General features: G+C 47.6%; 1 protein-coding gene across 3 annotated transcripts; it reads left to right on the top strand.

Moving 5' to 3' along the window:
- Positions 1 to 222: 222 nt before the first annotated feature.
- Positions 223 to 27,373, top strand: LOC103718753 (vacuolar-sorting receptor 6-like). Of its 3 annotated transcripts, none has more exons than XM_008807703.6 (13): positions 223 to 876; positions 1,703 to 2,395; positions 2,476 to 2,564; positions 2,706 to 2,775; positions 3,308 to 3,391; positions 3,498 to 3,574; positions 3,717 to 3,798; positions 22,450 to 22,532; positions 22,635 to 22,698; positions 22,815 to 22,943; positions 26,617 to 26,720; positions 26,852 to 26,952; positions 27,050 to 27,373. In XM_008807703.6, coding segments are annotated over exons 1-13 (1,866 nt in total). In that variant the 5' UTR covers positions 223 to 587; the 3' UTR covers positions 27,051 to 27,373. The 3 variants fall into 3 exon arrangements, with proteins under 3 accessions (XP_008805925.3, XP_088566674.2, XP_088566675.2); XM_088710548.2 differs by having other exon boundaries at positions 470 to 876; positions 27,033 to 27,373; XM_088710549.2 differs by lacking the exon at positions 27,050 to 27,373 and having other exon boundaries at positions 472 to 876; positions 26,852 to 26,953.

Here is a 27,373-nt window from a genome sequence, read left to right as displayed (position 1 = left end):
TAATAGTGGGACCACGTTTGTGTTATTAGAGGTCACACCTATTACTGCTTCACCTCACGGGATCACATTTTTTCTCTCTAAATTTATCCCCACACCCCCCCCCCCCCCCCAAAAAAAAAAAAAAAAAAAAAAAATCAAAGTCGACATGATCATAAGATTGCATCCAAGTCCAACAAATATGAAAGGACATATATGGTGTTAGTAAAAATAGAAAGGCCAAATGAGTTCAACCTTAGACTCTATTTCCTAACAGTCCCTGCCATCCTCCAAGCTCTCTTCTTTCCCTCTCCCGTGTGGTCTGCTTGCTCGCACCTCTCATTCTTATCGTCACTTTCACGTTAGATAATGAATCATCATATGATAACATCATCATATGGTAAAGAATGAATACATAGCAGCAACTTGTAGAAACTAAGCAATCTCTCTCTCTCTCTAAATGCACCTTTAGACCGTTAGGAAGATTATTTTTCAACAACCCAACCTCCGTTTGGTCTTCTCCCCACCCTCTTCTTCCCCCATATCTTCTCTTTCACCTTCTCCCACAGCCAAACAAGCAAAAAAAAAAAAAAGAAGCACTAGCAGCAAAAATGGCGAGCCTCCAGCTCGCCACCTTTTTAGTCCTCTTGGCTGCCGCAATATGCTCGGTAGCGAGCCGATTCATCGTCGAGAAGAGCAGTATCAGAGTGCTGTCCCCGGAGCACATCCGGGGTCACCACGATGCCGCCATCGCCAACTTCGGCGTGCCGGACTACGGCGGGACCATGACCGGCGTCATCGTGCGCCCTGACAAGGGGACTACGGGATGCGAGCCCTTCAACAATGGACCCTTCAAGTCCCGGACTAAACGGTCGGTGATCCTCCTCCTCGACCGCGGAGGTAATCAAATTATTCTTCCTTCTTTCTCTCTGCCTATTCCTTTCATATATAGGAGCTCTATTTAATCTTTAGTAGATGAATTAGGCTTGCATCTAATATTTGGCAGTCTTAGTTGTAATAGTTGTTGGTTGATATGATTTAATTTGAACTATTTTTCTCTCTCCTTGTCATATATTAGTTTTGCTTGTTTTTCTCTAACTTGGAATTATGATAGCTCAATTGTAAAGAAGAAGATGACAAGTACTTGTATTGGGTGGTTTAGATCTAGTATTCATTGTTAGCATTAACTTTTTTGATGGTTAATATTTCTTGAGTCTCCTCTCTTTCTTTTACTGTGTTTGTTGAATTTTTATTAGTTTAGTAAGGGTGATCAATGATCCAATTTGGGTTTTAATCTTGACTTGGTGTTCGAATTCTTTGCATGTAAATTGAACAGGAAGAAGTCATGCATGGTGTTCGAATCTGTCAAATTTGGAATATATGTCTCTAACTCGTCAGTTCTAGATAACTGAATGCTTTCCCCTTTGGCTTAATTTCAGAAATACAAATAAGAGCATCAAGTTTCATCTTTCAATTCAACCACATAGATTTTTTTCCCCTTAAATATATGGGAGGAAAGAAATCCTTCACCAGTATTTGTGCAGTGTTTTGTGTCATTTTGCCTACATCAATGGAGATGAATTGGATTAGATGGGGTAGCTCTTTAGTCTTTTTCCTTGTTGCAACTCATAGTTTGGTTGACAAGCCAAACTTCCTTCTATTCCAAGCAAATATTAAATCAGACCTTTTGAGAAGTGGGCCTTAACACCCTTGCCACCTTCTCTAGATTGCTACTTTGCTTTGAAGGCATGGAATGGACAGAATGCTGGTGCTGCCGCTGTCCTCGTCGCCGACAACATTGGCGAGCCTTTGCTAACCATGGACACCCCTGAAGAGAGCCGGGATTCCGAGTATGTAGAGAAGATCAGCATTCCCTCTGCCCTTGTCGACCGAGCCTTCGGCGAGGCCCTTAAGAAGGCCTTGGCGAAGGGGAATGAGGAGGTGGTGGTTAGGCTGGACTGGAGAGAGTCCATGCCTCACCCTGACAACAGGGTGGAGTATGAGTTTTGGACTAACAGCAATGATGAGTGTGGTTCTCGCTGTGAAGAACAAATGGACTTTGTTAAAAGCTTCAAGGGTCATGCTCAGCTTCTTGAGAAGGGAGGATTCACTCAGTTTACACCTCACTACATAACCTGGTATTGCCCCCAGGCTTTCATCCTTAGCAAGCAATGCAAGTCTCAGTGCATAAACAATGGGAGATATTGTGCTCCTGACCCAGAGCAGGACTTTGGTGGGGGGTATGATGGCAAGGATGTTGTGATCGAGAACTTGAGGCAGCTTTGTGTTCATAGTGCAGCGAATGAGAGCGGTCGGCCGTGGATTTGGTGGGATTTTGTGACAGATTATCATGTCAGATGTTCGATGAAGGGGAAGAAATATAGCAGGGACTGTGCTGAGAACGTTGCTAAGTCTCTTGGTAAGCATTGAGAAAAAAGAACATAGATTATTTTTCAAATATTCTTCCTCATTCTATATGATTTCAATGTGATGCATCAGGTCTGCCTCTGGACAAGATTTTAAAATGCATGGGTGATCCTGAAGCCGATGTCGAGAATGAAGTCCTAAAGAGAGAGCAAGAGATCCAGGTACCTTGGATTGAAAATTTTATTGGTATATATATATATATCTAGCAACAAGAGGTCTTCAGAACTTAGAATTTATTATATGATCATGATCGAAACATCTGCAAACAATTGCTGCAATTCTAAACAATTTCTGCATTCTAGGTCGGCCGTGGCTCTCGTGGAGATGTGACCATCTTGCCTACTCTGGTTATAAACAATGTTCAGTATCGAGGTTTGTTACAAAGTCCATCGATCAGCCTACTATGACCTTGTCGAGGTTTAAATAATGTGGATATACAGTCCATTTGATGTTTTATGTTCTTTCACAAATACCATAAAGAGAATATCAAAGCAGCTTTTTATGGAAATGCTATTCTTATATCAAACAAAGCACAGGGTGGAGCAGTTTGTTTGGTTATTTCTTTTCTCTTGGAACTCAAATATATAGAGTGTTTTGTTACATATATAAGTTCTGCAAAATTGGATTACGTATCATTGATATACTATCAATGGTTCACTCCATCTTTTTCCCTTATCTAATCCAATGGCAGATATATATGACTTGAATGTGTGATAATGCAAAAGGAAAAGTTGCTATTAGCTATCTCCAAATTATACTGTAATTTTCTGTTTCTGTTTCTAGTTTTTTTCAACTTAGTTTCTTTCATAGTCAGCCAGGTTATTTGTTTCAGAATTCTGGTTCATATTAAGAACTCTCATCATCTCCTTATGGTATTCTTTTTTTTTTTTTACTTCTGCTGAAGGAATATTGGAGAGGACTGCTGTTCTGAAGGCAATATGCGCGGGTTTTAAAGAGTCTACTGAGCCACCTGTTTGCTTGAGTAGAGGTTAACATCAGGCCTACTCTCTCCTTATTATAACATTTATAAGACTTATAAGACCTTTACCCTGGTATACTTATAAGACTATTTCCTGTTTTATTTCTTCCCCCAGGTATTGAGACAAATCAGTGCCTTCAATCCAATGGGGGATGTTGGCAGGACTTACAATTAAATATAACTGCTTGCAAGGTATTTTCTCGTGCGCGCTAGTAGAGCATCATATGCTTTATGAGTAACTACCCTATATTAGTCCACAAATACATGAAGAGTATCTATCAGTGAACAAATTGTTCAGCTTTTGATTAAGCTGTAATAATGTCTCTCTCTATAGGACACTTTCAGAGGCAGAATCTGTAAATGTCCTACAGTTAATGATGTTCGGTATGAGGGTGATGGCTATACTTCCTGTCAAGGTACTTCTTATCTGTTCCTCCCCAATCTAATGTTACTTTCACTGTTTAGTTATAGCAGACCATTATCATCATTTTTGTAGTCTTTAAAACATTAGATTTTGAGAGGTATTCTGAAATTCTAAAGATTATGTGATCCTAAATACATTGGCAATGAAAACTGTTGCTGGAAATTGGACCCGGGGGCCGCCGCGAAGCCGGGGAAGGAGGAGCTCCGCCGCGGGGAGGGCGGACGGCGGTGCGCCGGCCGGCTGCATCCTCCTGTGCCCTCCTGGGGGGTGTGAGAGAGCGGAGAGGAGAGTGCGTCCTGTCCTGTCCCGTCCTGCAAAAAAGCCGGTGGCCGGGCTCCCCGGCGCCGGCCCTCCGATGCTTAAGTTAGAGGGGGCAAATATGTGGAGAGAGCAAGCCAGAGGGTGAAGAAGATGAAGAGGATATTGTGCTTAATTGTGTCTGTGCTGTTTACTTGTGTTCCGATCCTAGTCCCCCCTTTCCTCCCCGGGTCCCTTTTATAGAGGGATTTTATGTTGCCCGGGAGGTGACAGGGAGTTTGTTCTCTTTTGTAATAATTGGGCACGATTTGGCCCATTAATGGCGTAGTGAAAAATAAGGCCGACTCAGACCGGAACCAGGGAGTTGTCACGGTCGATCGGACCTGTTGGAGTGGTTGAACCGCCGGCCGTGGTAGGCCCGGGGTCCATGGATGGTAAGCGCATTTATTACCGAATGAACCGGCGGTCAGGGAGAGCCATACGCTTTGATGGTTCAGTGATCCGGAGATCGTCTTGAGCCGTGTTCATTAAATGACTGAGCGCATCGGAGACTTGAGGGGGTCTCATGCATTAATGGCAGGTCGTGCCAAATACCTGCGGAGATCTTATGCCTTGACGGCTTGGAGATAGCGGCAGGTTGTAGTGGAGTTGTCAAGTCCCTCAAGGGGTTAGGTAGGGGTTGAACATTTGGTCAAGGCAATCGGCTCGGCAGGGGTGCCGAGCAGAGCTGGTCGCCCAATGGGGCGCCCTGTGGCGGGGTCGCTTCTAATGCCTCTGGTCGGCGCCCTTTGATCGAGCGCCTCCTAGCCGAGCGCCTTTATTTCGCGCTCTTTCCTCTCTGGTTAGCGCCCTCCAAACGAGCGCTTTTCTGGTCGGCGTCCTCTGGTCGGCTCTTTCTAGCCGAGCATCCCTACTTGGTCGTTGGTTGGTCCGAGCGCCTCTTGGCGCTCCGGTCGGCACTCTTGGGCCGAGCATCTTTTCGGATCGGCGCTCTCTAGCCGAGTACCCCTCTGGTTGGTGCTCTCTGGTCGGCACTCTTTGACCGAGCGCCTTTCCGGTCGGCGTTTTTTGGCCGAGCGCCTCCGTGGCGGTATGACTTGGGGTTTTTCCCCCAACACTACCCCCCGACTTCCGAGTTCCAGTTGGCTACCAGCTGGAGCGCGGGAAGTAGCTTTAGTTGGGCCGTTACGAATTCCGAAAATTTTAATTTATTGCGTATTTTGAATTATCGGACGCTTCGAGATGCCTTTAATAGGCGGCGTCTCTTCTTTCCCGAAAATCCTCATTATTGGGACACCTTTTGCGAGGCGTCCTCACGCCGTGGGCTCATGATGGGGCCGCACGATCCGATGGGGCGCTTCGGCGTTCGAAGCGTTAGCCCTAATTAAATGCGTCGTTCTGTCTTTTGGACCGACACGTGTGGTCATCTCAACGGGGTGCGGCTTTTCTTTTGCCGATCGGGGCCGTTGGGGAGGTTTATATAAACTCTCCCCTGGCCCTCCGTCCCCTTCCTATTGCCTTCTGCTTCTAGCTTTTCTTCCCCCAGCTTTTCACAGTCCGAAGTTCTTTTCTCCGGCGTCTTCCCCAGGTCGTCCTTTTTTCTTTCTTAATCCCTTTCTTCCCTTACAATGGGTTCTCTCCCCAGTGAGGTCGAGTCTACCATGAGCGTCCTGGAGGTCGAAATGACCGAAGAGTGGTTTTTCCCTCTTCACGGGTTCCGCTTGGAACCCGCCAGGCGTGGGGATCGGGTAACCGATCCTCCGGTAGGCCGGATTGGAGTGTACCTAGAGTCACTCTGGGCCGGTCTCCGATTTCCTCTTCACGGCTTCGTGAATGAGTTGCTGATGGTATGCCGGCTGGGTCCGGCGCAACTCGCTCCGAATGCCTGGAGGACAGTGATCGGTTTCCTGTCACTATGCTTACTGCACGGGATTCCGACCTCTGTCAATGTTTTCCGGCGGCTTTTTATTTTTAAGTCAAATCCGGGAGACGGTGAGTGGCTGTATATTGCCCTTCGAGCGGGTCGGCCACTTTTTCATGGTGCCCCCTCATCCATTCATGGCTGGAAGGAGAAATTCTTCTTCCTTGGTTCTGCACAGTCCTGGGGGTTTGACCCCAGGTGGGGACCGGCTCAGCTCAAGTCCATCAACAAATCCCCCAGACTTTCTCCACGTGAGCAGGGGATCCTCGACGCCATCCGCAGCCTCGGGGACGGCATCTTACTGAACGGCCTCATATGTGAGGATGCTTTGGTGAACGTGGGCTTGAGCTCGGCACGTCCCCACGGTAAGGATAGTTAGTCTCTTTTTATTTCCTTACTGTTCTAATGTTCTAACCCTGTTCGCCTTTGCAGATATCGCAAAGATGGTGACTAAAAGCGAAGTCCTCTATGCTCGCTTCCAGAAGAGGGCAGCCGAGCTCTCGGGCGAGCCCGCCGAGCCGAGGAAGAAGCAGAAGGTCTCGGCGACCTCAGCGACCCCGGCGACAGCAGTGGCCGAGGCGGGTCCTTCTCGCCCCGCGCATTCCGATGCTGGTCAGAGGGAGGGCGCGGATTCCAGGGGCTCGGGCTCCCGGGGAGCTTCGGTGGTGCTCCCATGCCCGGTGCTCTTGGCACAAATCCCTGGTCGGCAGGATGCTTCAGTTGCCGACCAGGGGAGGAGTTCGGCAGGTCCCGCGCTTGCGCGCCCCGCCTCGGTCGTGCGACAGTCAGATCGGCCACTTGTCCGACCCCAGCCCCCTAGCTCCGAGTCGGGGAGCAGTCACGGAGCCTCGGGGTCGGCTCCGCCTAGGCCAGCCGATGCTGGCCTTCCGGGCCCATCCGGCTCGGGGGAGCGAGTGCCTCTTGCACTCACCTGGTCGGTATTCGAGGGCGATTCAGCCCTCGAAAACCCTCGAGTGGCGCGCGAAGTATTCCGGGTCGCGCTGCTCCCGGCCGACCGGGCCACGATACAGTCCATGAGCTACAATGCCTTCATGGACGCTACCCGCTGCAACGCCGTCCGGGTAAGTAAAATTTTCGTCTGTGTAATTTGTAAAAAAAATTTTACTCGCAGCGCCTTATGTCTTTCTTTTCGTCTCTTTTACAGCACTTGCACGAGACGGAAATGCTGATGCACATAGTCCAAGACTACCGGGAGCGGGCCCGGAGGTGCCAGCGCGGTTACGAGGAGGCCCAGGCGAGGTACCTGGCCGCCGAGGCGAGGTACCAGGCCTCCGAGGCCGAACGTCAGGTGCTCCAAGAGAGAATTGGAGCATCCGAGGAAAGAATTCGAGCTCTGACCGCCGAGCTCGATGAAGAGAAGGGCGCGCACACACTAACAAGGTCCGAAGTGCGCGCCGCCGAGGCTCGTTTGGCCACAGCCGAGCTGGCGTTGGCCTCCCGCGAGCAGGAGGTGGGGAATGCCCGCCTCCGACACTTGGAGCTCGAGCGGGAAATAAAAACCCTCGAGCGGAAGGCCGCATACCACGAGGCTCGGGAGCTCGAGGCTCGGGAGCAAGCCCAGAACGCGGTAAGGCTCTTCCGCGAGTCGGAGGAGTTTCACGACCTCCTAGCAGAGGAGGGCGTGAACGGGCTAATTCAGGGCTTCCGGGACTTCCGCAACCAACTGCGGCGGCTTCTCCCGGATTTCGATATAAACCTGCTCCAACCGGGAGCAGGGGTCGAGAGGCCGGAGGCGGAGGCAGAAACTCCGGGGGCCGACCAGGGAGGTCCAGCCGAGGCGACCGAAGCCGCCCCCGAAGCCGCCCCTGAGGCTACTCCCATTGCTGCCGAGGCTACTGAAGCCCCGACTGCTGAGCCTACCGCTCCCGATACTGCCGAAGCCGAAGTGGTCGAGCTCGAGCCTTAGTGTAATTTTTGTTATTTTGTGAAGTCGGGATGGCCCCCCATACTTGTAAGGGCCGAACCCGAATTTTTGTACTCAGCCTACGGGCTTTTTGGAATGAATATACTTTTTTGGAAACTCGTCTGTTGTAGTCCAAGTTTCTCTGCTCGGATCCATTTTAGGTTCCGAGGATATGGGCTCTAGGGCCTCAGCTTCACCCGCCACAGGGTTTGGTTTTAGGTTTGGCTAGCCGAGCTCCATTGCTCGGTCCTTCGACCAGTGGTATAGCGACGCTTATGCTTATACCAAGGGGATTCGGGCTCGGAGAATTTTTCCGAGCCTAGTCCAGAATTCGACCAAGCCCTGGGGCGGCCGCTAGGACAGATTTTTTTTTTTTTTAGCGTAGTGAACTTCGAATCCGAGCCTCGGGTTGTCGGGGCGAACCGGATTCTTTTCCAACGAATGGGTCGAATGCTCGTCAGCTCGTGACGGGGATTCAACAGACTGTTTATACCAAGTTTGTTGGTATCGTGAGTGTTTCACGCCGAGGCGACTAAAACATTCTGCTCGGAGTCCACTCTTTGAGGACGTCGGCAGAGAAATCCAAAACAGATAAGATAATGTAGAAACATTAAGTAAATGGGTACCTTGTACCGTGTGCATCCTTGCGCCGAGGCGACTGAAGACGCTCCTCTGCTCGGGGTCCGTTCTTTGAGGACGTCGGCAGAGATCCAAGAATAGATAAGATAATGTAAAAACATTAAATAAATGGGTACCTTGTACCGTGTGCGTCCTTGCGCCGAGGCGACTGAAGACGCTCCTCTGCTCGGGGTCCGTTCTTTGACGACGTCGGCAGAGATCCAAGAATAGATAAGATAATGTAAAAATATTAAATAAATGGGTACCTTGTACCGTGTGCGTCCTTGTGCCGAGGCGACTGAAGACGCTCCTCTGCTCAGGGTCCGTTCTTTGAGGACGTCGGCAGAGATCCAAGAGTAGATAAGATAATGTAAAAACATTAAATAAATGGGTACCTTGTACCGTGTGCGTCCTTGCGCTGAGGCGACTGAAGACGCTCCTCTGCTCGGGGTCCGTTCTTTGAGGACGTCGGCAGAGATCCAAGAATAGATAAGATAATGTAAAAATATTAAATAAATGGGTACCTTGTACCGTGTGCATCCTTGCGCCGAGGCGACTGAAGACGCTCCTCTGCTCGGGGTCTATTCTTTGAGGACGTCGGCAGAGATCCAAGAGTAGATAAGATAATGTAAAAACATTAAATAAATGGGTACCTTGTACCGTGTGCGTCCTTGCGCCGAGGCGACTGAAGACGCTCCTCTGCTCGGGGTCCGTTCTTTGAGGACGTCGGCAGAGATCCAAGAATAGATAAGATAATGTAAAAACATTAAATAAATGGGTACCTTGTACCGTGTGCGTCCTTGCGCTGAGGCGACTGAAGACGCTCCTCTGCTCGGGGTCCGTTCTTTGAGGACGTCGGCAGAGATCCAAGAGTAGATAAGATAATGTAAAAATATTAAATAAATGGGTACCTTGTACCGTGTGCGTCCTTGCGCCGAGGCGACTGAAGACGCTCCTCTGCTCGGGGTCCGTTCTTTGAGGACGTCGGCAGAGAAGCCCGGTGATGGAGAACGAGCCGAGCTTGTTGGTTGAAGCCGGTGGAGAACGAGCCGAGCTCGTTTTGGTCAGTGAAGACCGCATCCCAATGTATCGGGGCATCCTGAAGAATCGGGGCATCTCGAAGAATCGGGGCATCTCGACGTCTCGAGGCATCCCGGCCGAGGTCGGGGTAGGAGAACGAGCCGAGCTCGTTGGCCGATGGAGCACGAGCCGAGCTCATCGGTGGAAGTCGATGGAGGACGAGTCGAGCTCGTCGGTCACTTAAGATCGTATCTCGACGTCTCGAGCCATCCCGACGGATCGGGGCATCACGACGTCTCGGGGCATCCTGACCGTGGTCAGGGTAGGAGAACGAGCCGAGCTCGTTGGCCGATGGAGCACGAGCCGAGCTCGTCAGTGGAAGTCGATGGAGGACGAGCCGAGCTCGTCGGTCACTTAAGACCGTATCTCGACGTCTCGAGCCATCCCGACGGATCGGGGCATCCCGACGTCTCGGGGCATCCTGACCGTGGTCAGGGTAGGAGAACGAGCCGAGCTCGTTGGCTGATGGAGCACGAGCCGAGCTCGTCGGTGGAAGTCGATGGAGAATGAGCCGAGCTCGTCTGGTCAGAGAGGACCGCAACTCATATCTCGACGTCTCGAGCATCCCTATAGCCGGGGCATCCCGACGTCTCGGGGCATCCCGACGGATCGGGGCATCCCGACGTCTCGGGGCATCCTGACCGTGGTCAGGGTAGGAGAACGAACCGAGCTCGTTGGCTGATGGAGCACGAGCCGAGCTCGTCGGTGGAAGTCGATGGAGAACGAGCCGAGCTCGTCTGGTCAGAGAGGACCGCAACTCATATCTCGACGTCTCGAGCATCCCTATAGCCGGGGCATCCCGACGTCTCGGGGCATCCCGACGGATCGGGGCATCCCGACGTCTCGGGGCATCCTGACCGTGGTCAGGGTAGGAGAACGAGCCGAGCTCGTTGGCCGATGGAGCACGAGCCGAGCTCGTCGGTGGAAGTCGATGGAGGACGAGCCGAGCTCGTCGGTCACTTAAGACCGTATCTCGACGTCTCGAGCCATTCCGACGGATCGGAGCATCCCGTTGTGGCAGGGCATCCCAATATATTGGGGCATCCTGACGTCTCAGGGCATCCCGACGGATCGGGGCATCCCGACGTCTCGGGGCATCCTGACCATGGTCAGGGTAGGAGAACGAGCCGAGCTCGTTGGCCGATGGAGCACGAGCCGAGCTCGTCGGTGGAAGTCGATGGAGGACGAGCCGAGCTCGTCGGTCACTTAAGACCGTATCTCGACGTCTCGAGCCATCCCGACGGATCGGGGCATCCCGTTGTGACAGGGCATCCTGACCGTGGTCAGGGTAGGAGAACGAGCCGAGCTCGTTGGCCGATGGAGAGCGCATCACGAACTCACGAACCGTCTTCAGGGAGTCCACGTGGGTACTCTATCATCCCGAGATATCGGGGCATCCCAACCGTGGTCAGGGGAGGAGAAATAAACCTGAGATCATGAGATAACCAGAAAAATCGATGAGCTTGAAATGAGTATGCAGATCATAAGTTTATTATGAAATGAAATCCACAGAATGAAATTCAATAGTTGAATAATGAGGGACCCCTTGGGGTTCTACTGGTGGTACACGCAGAAGTTTTCAGAGCTCCAGCTCCGCGGAATGGGAGTCCCATCTAGAGACTCCAATTTGTAAGTTCCGGGTCGGCGGATGCGCGTGACTCGGTATGGTCCTTCCCAGTTTGGGGCCAGCTTCCCTTGCTCAGTTGGTCGGGAGGCCTCAGCTCTTCTGAGGACAAGGTCCCCTGGTCTGAAAGATTTGACTTTGACCCTGGCGTTGTAGTACTGAGCTGTCTTTTGCTGGTACCTCGCCATACGAACTCGGGCGGCCTCCCTCGTTTCCTCGACTAGGTCAAGGTTGCTTCTGAGCTGCAAAGAGTTGGAGCTGGCGTCGTGATGCTCGACTCTTGGAGAAGGAATCCCAATCTCCAGTGGGATGACAGCCTCCGTCCCGTATGTCAGGTTGAAGGGAGTCTCGCCGGTGGGGACGCGGAACGTGGTCCGGTAAGCCCACAGGACATTGTATAGGTCTTCGACCCATTGTCCTTTGGATTTGTCGAGCCTGGCTTTGAGACCCTGCAAAATAGTATGGTTTGTTACCTCGGTTTCTCCGTTCGTCTGAGGGTGCGCGACCGAGGTGAAGCGGTGGTCAATGCCAAGCTCGGAGCAGAATTCTCTGAAGTGAATGTTGTCAAACTGGCGACCGTTGTCAGAGATGAGGATGCGGGGAAGCCCGAATCTGCAGATTATGGACTTCCAGACGAAATCCCGCATCTTCTGCTCGGTGATCCGAGCGAGGGGCTCAGCTTCCACCCACTTTGTGAAATAGTCGATGGAGACGACCAGGAACTTCCTTTGCCCGGTGGCCAGTGGAAGTGGCCCTAGGATGTCAATTCCCCACTGGGCAAAAGGCCAAGGGGAACTGATTAAAGTCAAGGGAGCCGAAGGTCGGCGTTGAATATTGGCGTTCCTCTGGCACCGGTCACATCTTTGGACGAAGTTCATAGCGTCCTTCTGGAGTGTCGGCCAATAATATCCTTGGCGTAAAATTTTGTGGGCCAATGCTCGCCCTCCCAGATGATTTCCACAGATTCCTTCATGGACTTCGCGCATGGCGTAATCAGCCTCCGTTGGGCGGAGGCATCTGAGGAGGGGAGATGTGAAAGATCTCCGATGGAGCCTTCCCTCATATAGTATGTATCGGGTGGCGGAGCGCTTGATTCGGCGAGCCTCCCGTTCATCGGTGGGGAGGACTTCGTCTTGCAGGTAGCTGGTGAGTTCATCCATCCAGCTTGGCTCGAACTCAGTGCAGAGGGTCTGCTCAGGCTCGTCTGTACTGGGCTTTTGGAGATACTCCAGTACTACCGTTTTGGGAAGCTCGCTCATGCGAGAGGACGCCAGCTTTGATAGCTGGTCGGCCCTGAGATTCTCCGACCTGGTAACATGTTGAATGTGAAAAGAATCCAGGGTCGAGGTGAGATCCCGTACCTTCTGAAGATACTTCTGCATGGTCGGGTCTCTGGCTTCAAAGTCGCCCATAATTTGGTTGACGACGAGCTGAGAATCGCTGAAGGCCTTTAAGTCCTTCACTCCTAGCTCTTTGGTTAGCTTGAGCCCGGCGACAAGCGCTTCATACTCCGCCATATTATTGGAAGCGGAATACTCGAGGCGCAAGGCTTGCTCGGCGACCACCCCCTCCGGGCTGGTGAGGATAAGTCCCGCTCCACTACCCCCCGAGTTTGAAGAGCCATCGACATGCAGAGTCCATGTCAAACTCGGGGTCGGCTCCGTTGGTGGCTCAGGCTCGGGCTCGGCCTCGTCCGGTATGATGCACTCGACTATAAAGTCTGCGAGCGCTTGTGCTTTGATCGCCGGTCTGGATCGGTACTCGAGGTCGAATTTTCCGAGCTCGATGGCCCATTTAGTGATTCGGCCCGCACGGTCTGATCTCTGCAAGATCTGCTTGACCGGCTGATTGGTCAGTACGGCCACTGTGTGGGCTTGGAAGTACGGTCGGAGCCTTCGAGCTGAGATGACCAGAGCATAGACAGTCTTCTCCAGCTTGGAGTATCGGGTCTCGGCGTCCCTCAAGACCCGGCTGGTGTAATATACTGGCTTTTGGAGTTTACCCTCCTCTCGGACCAAGACCGAGCTTACTGCTACAGGGGAGACAGCTAGATATAGATAGAGAAGCTCTCCCTGTTGAGGCTTTGTGAGCAGGGGAGGGGAAGCTAGTAGATGCTTGAGCTCCTCAAAAGATTGCTGGCACTCGTTCGACCACAAAAAGTTCTTCGGCTTCTTGAGGGCTGCAAAGAATGGAAGGCAGCGCTCGGCCGAGCGGAAGATGAATCTCCCGAGGGCTGCGACTCGGCCTGTGAGCCGTTGTACCTCCTTGACCGTCCTGGGAGGCGCCATCTCTTGGAGGGCTCGGATCTTCTCTGGATTGGCCTCAATTCCTCATTGTGTAATGATGAAGCCGAGGAATTTGCCGGAGGTGACCCCGAATGCACATTTAGCTGGATTGAGCTTCGTCTGGTACTTTCGGAGTGTGGAGAATGCTTCATTGAGGTCGGCTATGTGGTCTTGCGCCACCTTGCTTTTCACCAGCATGTCATCCACGTAGACCTCCATGTTTCGGCCTATTTGGTCTTTGAAGATTCGGCTGACCAGCCTTTGATAAGTTGCCCCGGCATTTTTCAAGCCGAATGGCATTACCTTGTAGCAGTAAGTTCCCCCGTCGGTGATGAAGGCTGTCTTTTCCTCATCTTCTGGTGCCATGCGGATCTGGTTGTATCCGGAAAAGGCGTCCATGAATGCCAGCAGCTCGTGACCTGAGGTGGAGTCCACGAGCTGGTCGATGCTGGGGAGTGGAAAGCTGTCTTTTGGGCAGGCTTTATTCAGGTCGGTGTAGTCCATGCACATACGCCACTTCCCGCTGGCTTTCTTGACGAGGACCACGTTGGCGAGCCATTCCGGGTAGGATATCTCCCGGATGAAGCCAGCTTCATGGAGCTTGCCGACCTCCTCGGCTGCTGCTCGTTGTCGTTCAGGGGCAGCGCCTCGTTTCTTTTGTCGCACGGGCTTGCTGGTTGGCTTCACTTGGAGCCGGTGGACCATGATCTCCGGGTCTATCCCCGGCATGTCTGCAGGTGACCATGCGAAGACATCCATGTTGTCTTGTAGAAAATTGACGAGGCGACCCCTCTCATGCTCGTTGAGGCCAGAGCCGATCTGCACGGTTAGCCTGGGAGAGATCTCTCGTAAAGGAACTTGAATTAATAACTCACCAGGCTCTACCCGCTCTTTCTGAGGGTTGACCCGTGCCTCCAGAATCTTAGTCGAGGGCTGGTCGGTCGCTGGGACAGGCACCTCGGCTGGTCGCTTTGCCTCATGGGTCGCCAGGTAGCATCATCTTGCCACCATTTGATCTCCTCGAACTTCGCCGACTCCCTAGTTGGTGGGGAATCGCATCAGCAGGTGGTGAGTCGAGACCACTGCTCGGAGGGCGTTGAGTCCTGGCCTTCCGAGGATGGCGTTGTAGACCGAGGGCAGGCGTATTACAAGGAAGCTCATACCCACGGTACTTTCATGAGGGGCGAGCCCGGCTGTGACCAGAAGGTCGATCTCGCCCTCTACTGGGACTGAATCCCCAGTGAATCCAACCAACGGAGCATTCATCCTCCGTAGTTGCTCTTTTGTCATCCCCATTTTACAATAAGCACCAAAATACAAAACATTCGCCGAGCTTCCATTATCAACCAGGATGCGTTTTACATCGAATTTATTTATGATCATGGAGATGACCACGGCATCATCATGGGGAGTTTGGACTCCCTCTAGATCATCATCTGAGAAGGAGACGGCTTCAGAGGTGCGCGGGCGCTTCGAGGAGGCTTCTTCCCCTGAGGCCTCCCCAGCCGAGGTCCCGCCTCGGATAGTGTTGATGACGCCGGCGATGGGCCTGTTGGCATTTGAACCTTCAGGCTGTGCTGCTCCTTCGGCGGGCTTCTTCCCTTCACGCCGGCCTTGCACAAACCGATCGAGCACCCCTCGGCGGATGAGTGCTTCGATCTCATTTCGGAGCTGGTAACACTCCTCGGTATTATGGCCGTGATCCTGGTGGAAACGGCAATACTTCCGGAGATCACGCCGGATTCTGGTGTCTGGCTTCGGAGGTGGGAGCCGGATGCAATCCCGACTCTCAATCTCCATGAGGATTTCAGCCCGAGGAGCATTGAGGGGAGTGTATTTTTCATACCTCTCCTCGGGTGCATGGGCCCGCAGTTGGAACTTCGGGCGGAGTGGTGACCTCTGCTGTGGCGGTCCCCTCAACCAGGGTGGACTCTTCGGGCGGGGCGGATTCTTAGCTCGTCGCGGAGACGGGCTTCTGGGCTGGCCGCGCTCCTCGCGGCGTCTCTTCTTGGGGTTCTGCTCGGTCCCGCCCCGCCTAACTGCCACGGCCTCTTCCGCCTTGGCGTACTTCCGCGCCCGAGCGAACATTTCGGTGAGGTCCGAGAGGAAACTCTTCTCGATTGAGAAGAGGAACCTGTAAGACCGGGATCCAGTCTTCAGTGCTGACATTGCGATTGACTGGTCAAGCTCCCGGACCTCCCATGTTGCGGCAGTGAACCGGTCCAAATACTCCCTGAAGGACTCTCCCTCCTTTTGCTTAATGTCTAGGAGGGAGTCGGACGTCCGTCGCTGGGGCTGGCTGGCGGCAAAGTTGCCGGCAAACTGTCTGCCGAGCTGCTCAAAGGAGGAGACAGTACTCGGCTTCAGCCCGATAAACCACAGCCGGGCTGGTCCTCGGAGTGTCGCCGGAAAAGCCTTGCACATCATGGCCTCCGAGGCTCCTTGTAGGGCCATTAAGACCCGGTAGCTTTTCAGGTGGTCAAGAGGATCAGCCTTGCCATTATAGGGCTCCACCTGGGGCATCTTGAACCGTAGCGGAACCGGTTCATCTTCGATCTCCGGGGAGAAGGGAGACTTCGTAGTGAACTCGAAGTCGTCGTCACGTCCTGATTTTCTCCCGTGGAGTGCCTGGATTTGGCGCTCCAGCTTCTCGACCTTCTTGTCGAGTTCGTCATTCTGGAAGATCGCTGCAGCGGTTCGTTCGAGCGCAGGTTGCCCTGGAACCGACTCAGCTTCTGAAGGCTGTGGCCAGCCTCCGTAGCCCCTGGCTGGGTGCTCTCTCCAGAGGGAGGCCTGGACTTGGGAGTCCTGACCTCGAAGGGGAAGTCCGCTTGTAGGGGGCTCCGGTTGAACTGGAGCCGGAGGAGGCGGTGCCGTTGGGATGCCCCTGGGCTGCAGGCTTTGGACAGCGGTAGCCAGGGCCTGCACCTGTTGCACCAGGGCATCAAACTGCTCCGGCCGAACTTGATGAACTGGCTCAGCCGGAGGTGGTGAGTTTCGGACGGAATGCTCAGGGCTGGGTGGAGGACGTCGAGAGGCGTTGGAAGCCCCTTTGCTTCTTAGCTTCATGGCAGCGAACTCGGGCCCTTCCTCTAGCGCCAACTGTTGCTGGAAATTGGACCCGGGGGCCGCCGCGAAGCCGGAGAAGGAGGAGCTCCGCCGCGGGGAGGGCGGACGGCGGTGCGCCGGCCGGCTGCGTCCTCCTGTGCCCTCCTGGGGGGTGTGAGAGAGCGGAGAGGAGAGTGCGTCCTGTCCTGTCCCGTCCTGCAAAAAAGCCGGTGGCCGGGCTCCCCGGCGCCGGCCCTCCGATGCTTAAGTCAGAGGGGGCAAATATGTGGAGAGAGCAAGCCAGAGGGTGAAGAAGATGAAGAGGATATTGTGCTTAATTGTGTCTGTGCTGTTTACTTGTGTTCCGATTCTAGTCCCCCCTTTCCTCCCCGGGTCCCTTTTATAGAGGGATTTTATGTTGCCCGGGAGGTGACAGGGAGTTTGTTCTCTTTTGTAATAATTGGGCACGATTTGGCCCATTAATGGCGTAGTGGAAAATAAGGCCGACTCAGACCGGAACCAGGAAGTTGTCACGGTCGATCGGACCTGTTGGAGTGGTTGAACCGCCGGCCGTGGTAGGCCCGGGGTCCATGGATGGTAAGCGCATTTATTATCGAATGAACCGGCGGTCAGGGAGAGCCATACGCTTTGATGGTTCAGTGATCCGGAGATCGTCTTGAGCCGTGTTCATTAAATGACTGAGCGCATCGGAGACTTGAGGGGGTCTCATGCATTAATGGCAGGTCGTGCCAAATACCTGCGGAGATCTTATGCCTTGACGGCTTGGAGATAGCGGCAGGTTGTAGTGGAGTTGTCAAGTCCCTCAGGGGGTTAGGTAGGGGTTGAACATTTGGTCAAGGCAATCGGCTCGGCAGGGGTGCCGAGCCGAGCTGGTCGCCCAATGGGGCGCCCTGTGGCGGGGTCGCTTCTAATGCCTCTGGTCGGCGCCCTTTGATCGAGCGCCTCCTAGCCGAGCGCCTTTATTTCGCGCTCTTTCCTCTCTGGTCAGCGCCCTCCAATCGAGCGCTTTTCTGGTCGGCGTCCTCTGGTCGGCTCTTTCTAGCCGAGCATCCCTACTTGGTCGTTGGTTGGTCCGAGCGCCTCTTGGCGCTCCGGTCGGCACTCTTGGGCCGAGCATCTTTTCGGATCGGCGCTCTCTAGCCGAGCACCCCTCTGGTTGGTGCTCTCTGGTCGGCACTCTTTGGCCGAGCGCCTTTCCGGTCGGCGCTTTTTGGCCGAGCGCCTCCGTGGCGGTATGACTTGGGGTTTTTTCCCCAACAGAAACTTTTATGGCCGGTATATCGGTGTGACCGCACAATTGGTTTGTGACTGAGGCAAAAGTCTCAATAAGGAATCAAATAAGATTGTTTTTGTTTCTGTTAGTTTTCAAGTGAACATGATGATCCTCTTCTAGTGTATATGTATTTCTATGACTTCCATGTCTAGTAACAAGAAAAGGATGAATTTTCAGAATTACATGGTTCAGTTATGTTTGTTATTACAAACTCTGAAACTTCATATCTACTGGAAAAGCATTAAGCAACATATTAGCAATAAGTTGGAGAAATATATTGAAAGAGACATAGGACAAGTCCATCTACAAAAATACAACATATGAACATTCTTTCTACTGCAAATATTATTGACTTTCTTAATCGGGGAAAAAATTACACCTTTATGAATGTAAATACGAGATTTAATTTATGATCATGTATGTTTAAGTGAAGGAATGGCTGAGAGTTAATTGAACATGAAAATTAGTGCAAATAACACCCTTATCAAGCCATTAAAACTTCTCATATCTTAAAGGTCGATTTTGTGTAATCATCCGTTCCCATTTGTTCATATGTTGAAATAGAATACTGTGCTTATTGAGCCAAAGAAACAGGTGGAAATTAATAAGCACTCTGCTTTTGTTTTTTACTAGAATATAAAGAATTTTTTTATTTTGAGCATGTTGAGATGCAAAAATAAAGAAGGCATAGTCGTTCCAACAATGTATTCGTGATTATCGTGCACTAAAACATGCTATACAAAAGACGACATGACTCACAATGTAACAACCCAGGATCTTACCTAAAAAGACTAGTTCGAAGGTATTATTTGAGTTTCTTGGTTCTGTACAGGTATCTAATATCTACCCAATGTATAGCCGATATAAGACTAAACACATGACTATATGGTCCCCACATACTTCTTTCTTTTAAGCCTTAGCGTCGTTGCCATACTAAGGATCTAAATCTATTCAAATCTAATTACAAATATCACGATCAGCTCATGGTCAACCTAAATAGGCCCACATTGTAGTGTCTTTTAGTCTACATAAGCCATGGGTTGGATCTGCTCTGATATCATTCATAGCAACCCAGAACCTCACCCAAAAAGATTAGCTCGAACGTATCATGTGTGTTTCTTGGTTTGTAAACGTACCCAAGATCTATGACGTGGGATAAACACACTTGCATGAGTCCTTACATACTAATTATTTGAATCATATTTACTTGTATTTCCATTTTGAATCATGTAGATTCCTTACTTTGTTATGCTTGAGGAGAATAAACAACTAACATGAAGAGCAACCATTTGAGAAGATTATATCAATTCATGAATATCTTGATCATTTCTCGGATTTTATTTGCTAACTACATATAAGAGGTGCTTTGTCGCATGGTCACCAGTGCATGCCCTAGAGTGAAGTGCAAAAATGACAATACCTGTGGGTGCAAAAATGGCAAAACATGTGGCACTACATGGTTCAAAATATTGGATAAGAAGACTACCTAAGCAAACAAAATGAATATGATAGAGATGAGAATATTGAGAAAGGTAAAATTATCAAGGCCTAATAGGGTAGTAGGAGAGGTCCCAATTGAGGACATAAGACAAGTCCTACAAAGTTCTGTGAGGGTGATGGCAACCAGATGTTGTCAATTTTGTATTGAAGAATTAAGAAAGATGAAAGAGGATAAGCCAACAAAGTGGAAGGAGGAAAGAAAAATGATGGGAGATGTAAGAAGGAATATGAAATAGCTCACATTAACCCCGTAGGCAACCCTTAATAGGAGTGTTCACAAATAAAGATTTACAAAGCTGACATTAGCATGGTTGGTACCCAGGTTCATGGCCAAGGTAATGGTTATACATTTGGTTGGCTCCCTAGTGATTATACTAAAACAATCGATGTTGCTTTGAGAATAACATGAGATGATGATGAGAAACTTTTGTTGGATTTTTTTCTTTAAAGCCAACAATTCCTTAGCTAAGCAGACAAATTTAGCTCAATCAATTTCATTTAAGATGATTTATCACCTGCCATTAGTTTACATTTCCAGATTTAATCAAGTGTAACTAATTCACAATCGTACTAGAGATTTAATGAAGTCCATAGAATATTCTTGGTTCATGTAGTATTTAGTAGCTTATTCAAAGAAATTTGCTTAAAATGCTGTCTGAGAACATTAATAAAAGTGAGGAATATGTCCCAAGGCCACCATTGACCAACACATATAGTACTCCCAGCTGACTTATGTTACGCACTTTCTTAGAAAAATATCAGAAAGGAAATTAGCTTATCAACTCCACGATTAGTTTAATGGTGTTGAAAAATTCAGTAGATTAATTCGGGTAAGCTAATACTTGCAGCCGTGTGGCAAGTTCGGAGGATAAGTTGAATAATTCCACCAATTTTGTCAAAGTAAATTTAAAAAAAAATCTCAAGTTTTGATTCCTCTAATATTATCCATAATTAAACAATAAAATCTGTTGGTGGAAACTTACGATAAATGTGATGAGCTCTTCGAAAATTGTGCTTGAAAATCAATATAAAGACTTCTGAAATTCTTGAAAGACTAGAAACCAATAAGAATTGCAATCTAATTCAAGATAACAAATGCTAACATGTTTTTTCAAAAGTCAGATATATGGTTTTGAAAATTAAAATCTAGTCTTTCTCTTAAATTGTTGATGGCAAATTTTCATGAATATGAAAAATCTCTTTGAAATTGCGTTCGAAAATTTATATATATCTTTAGAAATTCTTGAAAAAGTAGAAACTAATAAGAATAGTGTACATGCCTAGGCGAGAGGTGTGCTAGGCACTATCCTAAGAGGAAGATTGCCCCTCTCATGCAGGTGATCAGCAAGGATGCTCTCAACGTACAATAAATCTTGGCTTCATCAGAAGAGGCCTCCAAGCACAGCATAAGCATACGACGGTAGAGGCCTAACGACTTCTTCAATTTCTAAAATAAATTAATGAAAAAGGTGGGAATCGGATTCTACAATAGTGAAAAAAATATGTAAGAAAAATGGGGAAAACGAGGAAGACAGGAACCCTTGTACGAATGAGAGTAAGAGAGCAACATTTGATCTCTTGGGTATGCTAGACCTCTGGGTATTGAGCTCTATTAATAGATGCTTTTGTTCTAGTAATCTCCCACTTGTAGTAAGGCTCCAACGGCTAGTTGGAGACAAACCCATTAAAGCTCTTATTAGAGCTAGGTGATTATGTTAAATATTGAAATTAGGTCAAAAGTAAACCACAAAGACATCGCACACATGCTTGGTTGGCCCACATTGTATTTGCACACGTGCATGGCATGGTTGGCCGCATTGAGCCAAGCCAAGCGCACATATGGTGTTTAGCCTAAAATCCACAAGCCCTACTAGGCTTCCCTACTTAGAGATGGTATAAATGCGAGTAGACTTATATTAACATTATTCAATGTAGGACTAGATAATAGACCAATGAAGAGTCCTGAATCCTTTAATGTTTGAGATTTTCCAATTAGATCTAATATTTTGCCAAATGGCAACCACCAAATAAAAACCCTTTAAAACCATTACAAAAGCAAGATAATTTGTCATATTTATATGTGGTTGTGAAGTTATTTGTCCTTTTCGAGCTGATATCCTTGTCAATATTGCAAAACCATGTAGACAAGTATAATCAAACAACTTTCATGGTCTAGATAACTACAAATTTCTTGTTTTCATAAATTTTAATTGCTCTACTGCACAATTTTGCATTAGATATGTAATAATTTAAAAATTGTCGTCCTTATTGCTTTTAGTTCACCTGATTTGTTATCCAAGTTTATCTTCATTTAAAGACAAATGACATAACATTCTTTTTCCTGTCCCCTTTTATGTTTCTGGTTGGCTACATTGTTCTTCAATTATTCATCATTATCAAAGAATAACATAGGAATATCTCTGCTTTACAACTCTCAGTCTTGAATGCAGCATTCATATGTTTTACTTTCTTCTTAATCTTGAAGTCGGTTAACATGTTAACCCCTTGAATGCAATCCTCCCTTAAAAGTTAACATCTTTCAGTATTATTTAATAAGATGTCACATAACCCCCTATATAAGTTCTAGTGCTTAAAGGAAACTGGTGGTCTAATAATATGAAAAATGAGAAACCATAAATTTTTTTAGGAAACAAATGAGTACGACTCATCCCCAATGATGAAAGATAACTTGGACTTGATGATGAACTCCAAAGCTCCCCTATACTCAAAATGATGATACTCCACTTCCAATCTTTGTTGCCTAAGGACTCCAACGTTTACTTCTAGTTGCTTGCCTTGGATGTAAATCCCCACTCGTGTTTCCATGATTCTTTGTGTAATCAATGCTCAAACTTGTTTAGATGGACTTTTCGGGCATCATACTTTCACCATATATATATATATATATATATATATATATATATATATATATATATATATATATATATATATATATATATACAAATTGTCTTAAGCTTATTCGCCAATGTCATATTACCATTTAATCTGAATTTTCAGCACTGCTGCCTTTGATAAGCTGAAGCATTCAAAAGACAAGTTTTTTAGTTCTTACACTTTATATTGTTTCCAGCTGTGGGACCAGGAAGGTGTACAGTAAACAATGGAGGTTGTTGGTCAGAAACGAGGAAAGGGAAAACATTTTCTGCCTGCTCAGTTCAGTCATGTTACTTTCTCCATTGTTGAATATACATTCATGTTGCACCTATTATTCTAGAAGATGATCCTGTACTAATAATTGTTTCTTGTTGCATTAAGGAATTAGAGCTGAGAGGGTGTCGCTGCCCATTTGGATTTCATGGTGATGGTTATAAATGCGAAGGTAATACTTTCTGATCACATTTCATTATCAATATACTTCTCCTAGACTTATATTTATGTTTAAGTCTCATAGTTGTATTTTAAAAAATAACAATAAATTTTATATGAATGTGTTAGACATTAATGAATGCAAGGAAAAGCTTGCATGCAACTGTCCTGATTGCTACTGCAAGAACACCTGGGGAGGATATGACTGCAAATGCAAGGGAAATCTTTTGTACATAAAGGCAGAGGACACATGCATTGGTAAGAATACTATATCAATAATAAGAAACAGATACAATATTCACAATGAATATATATATATATATATATATATATATATATAGTTCATTATCGATTATTATATGTGTCACGCCCCGAATTTGGTTCATGACACGGCCGTGCTATTGCGAACCCTTGCCCACAATAACACGCAGCCACTTTAAAACTTTAAATCAATTATGAACAATTTCTTTCTTGAATGTTATCAAATGTTTCATCAATAAAAGATTGATTACAAAGCATCTAAAAATAGCAACATTTAATGTGTCATTTTCTTTTCCCCATATCCCTGAAGCATGTCACGCTCCTCGTTCCTAGCATCTCCTATTCATCTGTAAGAACATAAATAAATGGGTATGAGCTATAAAGCTCAGTAAGTAACTATGCATAATCTTATCTGATCAATCATAATATTTTCTCATACTAGTGCATTTATTTAAGAAACTAACAATTGTAACAAAGTAAGTATTTCATATAACAAACTAGTCATAAAAACTATGCATGTCCATTTATGCAACTTCATAAACATGGCTATGCATCATAAAACTTTTGCCATTTATGCAATATAAAACTTTTGCCATTATTCCATACTTTGAAATTCGTGCTCTCAGATGATAGTGCAGCTATGGTCACTATTATTACCCGTGACAGGGCCATAATCTTTACCAACTATTATTCCCCGTTGGCAGGGTCTAAGCCAAGCTACTATAACCCGCTGGCGAGGGCCATAATCTTTGCCAACTATTCTTCCCCGTTGGCAGGGTCTAAGCCAAGTTATTATAACCCGCTGGCGAGGGCCATAATCTTTGCCAACTATTATTCCCCGTTGGCAGGGTCTAAGCCAAGTTATTATAACCCACTGGCGAGGGCCGTATGCCGAGCTACTGTAACCCGCTGGCGAGGGCCATAATCTTTGCCAACTATTATTCCCCGTTGGCAGGGTCTAAGCCAAGTTATTATAACCCACTGGCGAGGGCCGTATGCCGAGCTACTGTAACCCGCTGGCGAGGGCCATAATCTTTACCACTGCAGGGTCATCTTCCAGTTACTATTACCCACTGGCGGGGGTCGTAAAGCCAAGTTACTTTTACCCACTGGCTGGGGTCGTATGCCTAGTTACTGTTACCCACTGGCGGGGGTCATACATAGCAATCTGAGAGTTCTTTAAAACATATCATGCTTTTCATAAATCTTTTCTCATCGATACATTGGAAAGTGAATAATGGCATCATGTTGAATAAATTCATGATCATGCTGAAAACTTTATTTTTCTATGCATCTTTCTATAACATCATAATCATGCGTACATAATATAATAATAATCATGATGAATGCTATTTATCCAAAATCATGTGATCATTTGCTAACCCATGCTTGATCCTAAATTTATGAAAACATAAATAGCCATATACAATTTTATAAACAAGTATTTGATTCAACCATAAGATTATATCAGGGTTACTTACTACACAATTCCAATTCTATAAATAATACTTTATCACCATATAAAACGTGATACATGATCCATAATAAGATTAAGACATGTTACTTACATTAATTTGCCCATCAAATGCCAATTCTTCAATACCTAGCAAGATCATTAAATTACATGTCACTGACATATTTAATTTCTATTTACTTATAATCTTAAAGTCATTTACAACCCATCCCTAAGACTCAATTTCATTTTCGGGTCCATAGCCCAATTTAATTTCTGGTTCAGGCCCATGGCCCAATTCAATTTCTGGTTCTGGTCTAATCTACTTCCTGGTTCAGATTTGATTAAATTCCTGATTCAGGTCTGGTTCACCTTCTGGTTCGGGTTTGACCCAATTGCTCTCTGGTTCAGGTCAGGGCCCATTTGCATTCAGGCCCAAGTTTAATTGGTTTCTGGATCAAGCCCGTGGCCTGATTCAATTACTGGGCCCATTTGTATTCAGGCCCAGAAACACAATTAGTTAATTTATAATTAATCCTTATCAGTTCTAATTAATTTAAAAGGGAGCCTAGTCTCAATCTATATTCAATTTCGTCCCTATATTAAAATTTGAGCTCTTCAAGCCCAGTTAGTTTTAGTTTTAAGAACACTAGGCTTGAATCAGGGCCCAGCCCGGCTTCAGGCTTCTAAAGCCAAGTTTATTTGAAACCCACTCCGGAATCAGGCCCATTTCGGAATCAGGCCCATTTCGGCCCACAGCCATTTTATTTTATTTTTCCTCCTTCTTTACTTTTCCTTCTTTTCTTCTTTTTTCTTTTCTTCCTTCTCCACTCTTCCCGAACCTTCTCTTTCTTCCTTCTTCGTTCCATCCCGATCTCCTCTCTCTCTTTTTTTTTTTTTTTCCTTTTCTCCCACGAAACTGGGGAGCGAGCTCGGAAGGGTGCTCAGGATGAGGCCGGCCCGAAGCCGACGGCGCTGCGGCCAACCGGCGGCGGCCGGGATCCCACCTGCGGCAGCCGCGGCCCGACTGGCAGCTCTACTCCTCCACCTCCGGTGAAGGAGATGGGTCACGACCACCCGTCGGGGAGCGGCAAGACCGGCCGAAGCCGGTGGTGCTCGCGAAACGCGCGGCCGACACCCGCGGTCGGCCCGATGGCGTCTACGGTGGCCCGAGCCGACGACGTCCATGGCCATCGGAAATCGCCCTTCGGTCCATCTTCTCTGATTCCCTCTAGCCACAATCAAACCGGTTCCCTCCATGGGAACTGGATTTGAACAAGCCGAGGACCATCCCCACGAATCGAGAGGTAGGTTCATTTTGGATTTTTAGATCAAGGGTTTTAATGGGAAGGGGAAGTCATCGTTGAGTGGAGGGAAAGGTTCTTCATCATGGGCTGTCAATGGTTTTCGGTCAATAGACCCAGTGCCGGATGAATGCCGCCCATGATAAGATCTTCCCCTCTACATCATCTCCCTACCCATCTTTCTCTGTTAATCCTCTTCTAGCTAGATTGGATCTAAGCTATTAACATGTAAATCATGAATGGGGAGAAGGGTTAGGGTTTACCTCATTCCGATGAGCCGTGAAGTATTCCCGGCGATTACTGTGCCTGCTCCGGCGGCAGAAGGTGATGACAAGCTGGAGATCCTCCCTCCTCCGGCGCCACTGCTCTCAGTCCGGCTCCTTGCACAGAAGACAGAGAGTAAGGGAGGTAAGAGGTGGTCGATGGAGTTCTCTGTGACTCCATGGGCTTTTGTAGCTCCTCATCCAGCTCGGAAGGGTGGGGGACCGCGGCTGTTAGGCAGTTTCAACTGCCTCAACAGCTGCCGTTCTCCACCGCCTTATTCCCGAAATCACCAGATGGACCGCCGACTTCGGTCCATCTGGTCCGGGGTTTACAATATGGTTCGATTCAGCTTTTACTTTGGGAATGAACCAGCAATATATTTATGTAATTTATAAGGACTAAATTTTACTCATGGTGTTTTGGTGTGTAATTGGTGCTTAGTACTACAATCTGCACAACGAAGTAGATGTATGAGGATGTGTATGCATGTACTGTATTTTCTAGCTGCCCCAGATTTTCAGAAACCAAATTGCAAATAAAAATTATTTTATTTTTGTCATTGCCATGTATTTTATGGTTCTATTTTGATGCATCAGAATATTATTGTCCATATATTATGAGCTTGATTATAATTTGTATTTTAATGCAGCCAAGAATATGTCGAGGTTTGGTTGGTTTTTGACTATTTTGGTTCTCGCATGTGTGGTTGGTGCTGGAATAGCAGGTTATATATTCTACAAATACTGGCTCAGGGTATGTTTGTCGACATCAAAATTGACAATAAATTGGCCATAAAATTTCTATAAGAAAAAAAATGAATTGCTCACGTATCATAACAATGTTCCTTATGATATCTTTGACTGTCTGATGATTGCCTTTTGCAGTCTTACATGGATTCTGAGATCATGGCTATCATGTCCCAATACATGCCATTAGACAATCAGCACAATGAGAGCCGAGCCCTAAGACCGGATTCAACAGCATAGTAAGGCAATTTGTTCAATTTTTTAGATAATCTCATGTGCTCGTTTTGTTTTACATTTTCAAAATCTTAGGCTTTGACAGGCTGATTTATTTTGCAGGGAAAGATTTAGACATAAATTCAAATGTGAATTATAGAAGTTCTCTTCAGAGTGGTTAGATTGTGGCCACAAGTTTTCAAGAATCAAAGTAGTCGCAGATCATTTCATCATATATGAAATATTTTCCTTGTAAAATGTCATATGGTTGGAAAATTTACAAGCGACACAAGAAATCGATCATGGTTTTATCAGTAATCACTATTTCTTTTAATGCATAGGTTATTACAATTATGATGTAATTTCAGATATAAAAAAACACATGATTAATGTAAATCACTATGATAAGAACCAAAAGTTACATCGTGCTGTTTGTTTCACATAAAA

This window comes from Phoenix dactylifera, chromosome 14 (assembly GCF_051530095.1).
Source record: "Phoenix dactylifera cultivar Ajwa chromosome 14, Ajwa_hap1_PhDact_Kaust_v1.1, whole genome shotgun sequence".
NCBI lineage: Eukaryota > Viridiplantae > Streptophyta > Magnoliopsida > Arecales > Arecaceae > Phoenix > Phoenix dactylifera.
This window is presented reverse-complemented; position numbering and strand designations above follow the sequence as displayed.

Coding starts and splice junctions, on each gene's coding strand:
- LOC103718753 (XM_008807703.6), top strand. CDS start 588: ATGGCGAGCCTCCAGCTCGCCACCTTTTTAGTCCTCTTGGCTGCCGCA. Junction 2,565..2,705: donor AGAGAGAGCAAGAGATCCAG/GTACCTTGGATT, acceptor TCTGCATTCTAG/GTCGGCCGTGGCTCTCGTGG. Junction 26,721..26,851: donor TCTACAAATACTGGCTCAGG/GTATGTTTGTCG, acceptor TGCCTTTTGCAG/TCTTACATGGATTCTGAGAT.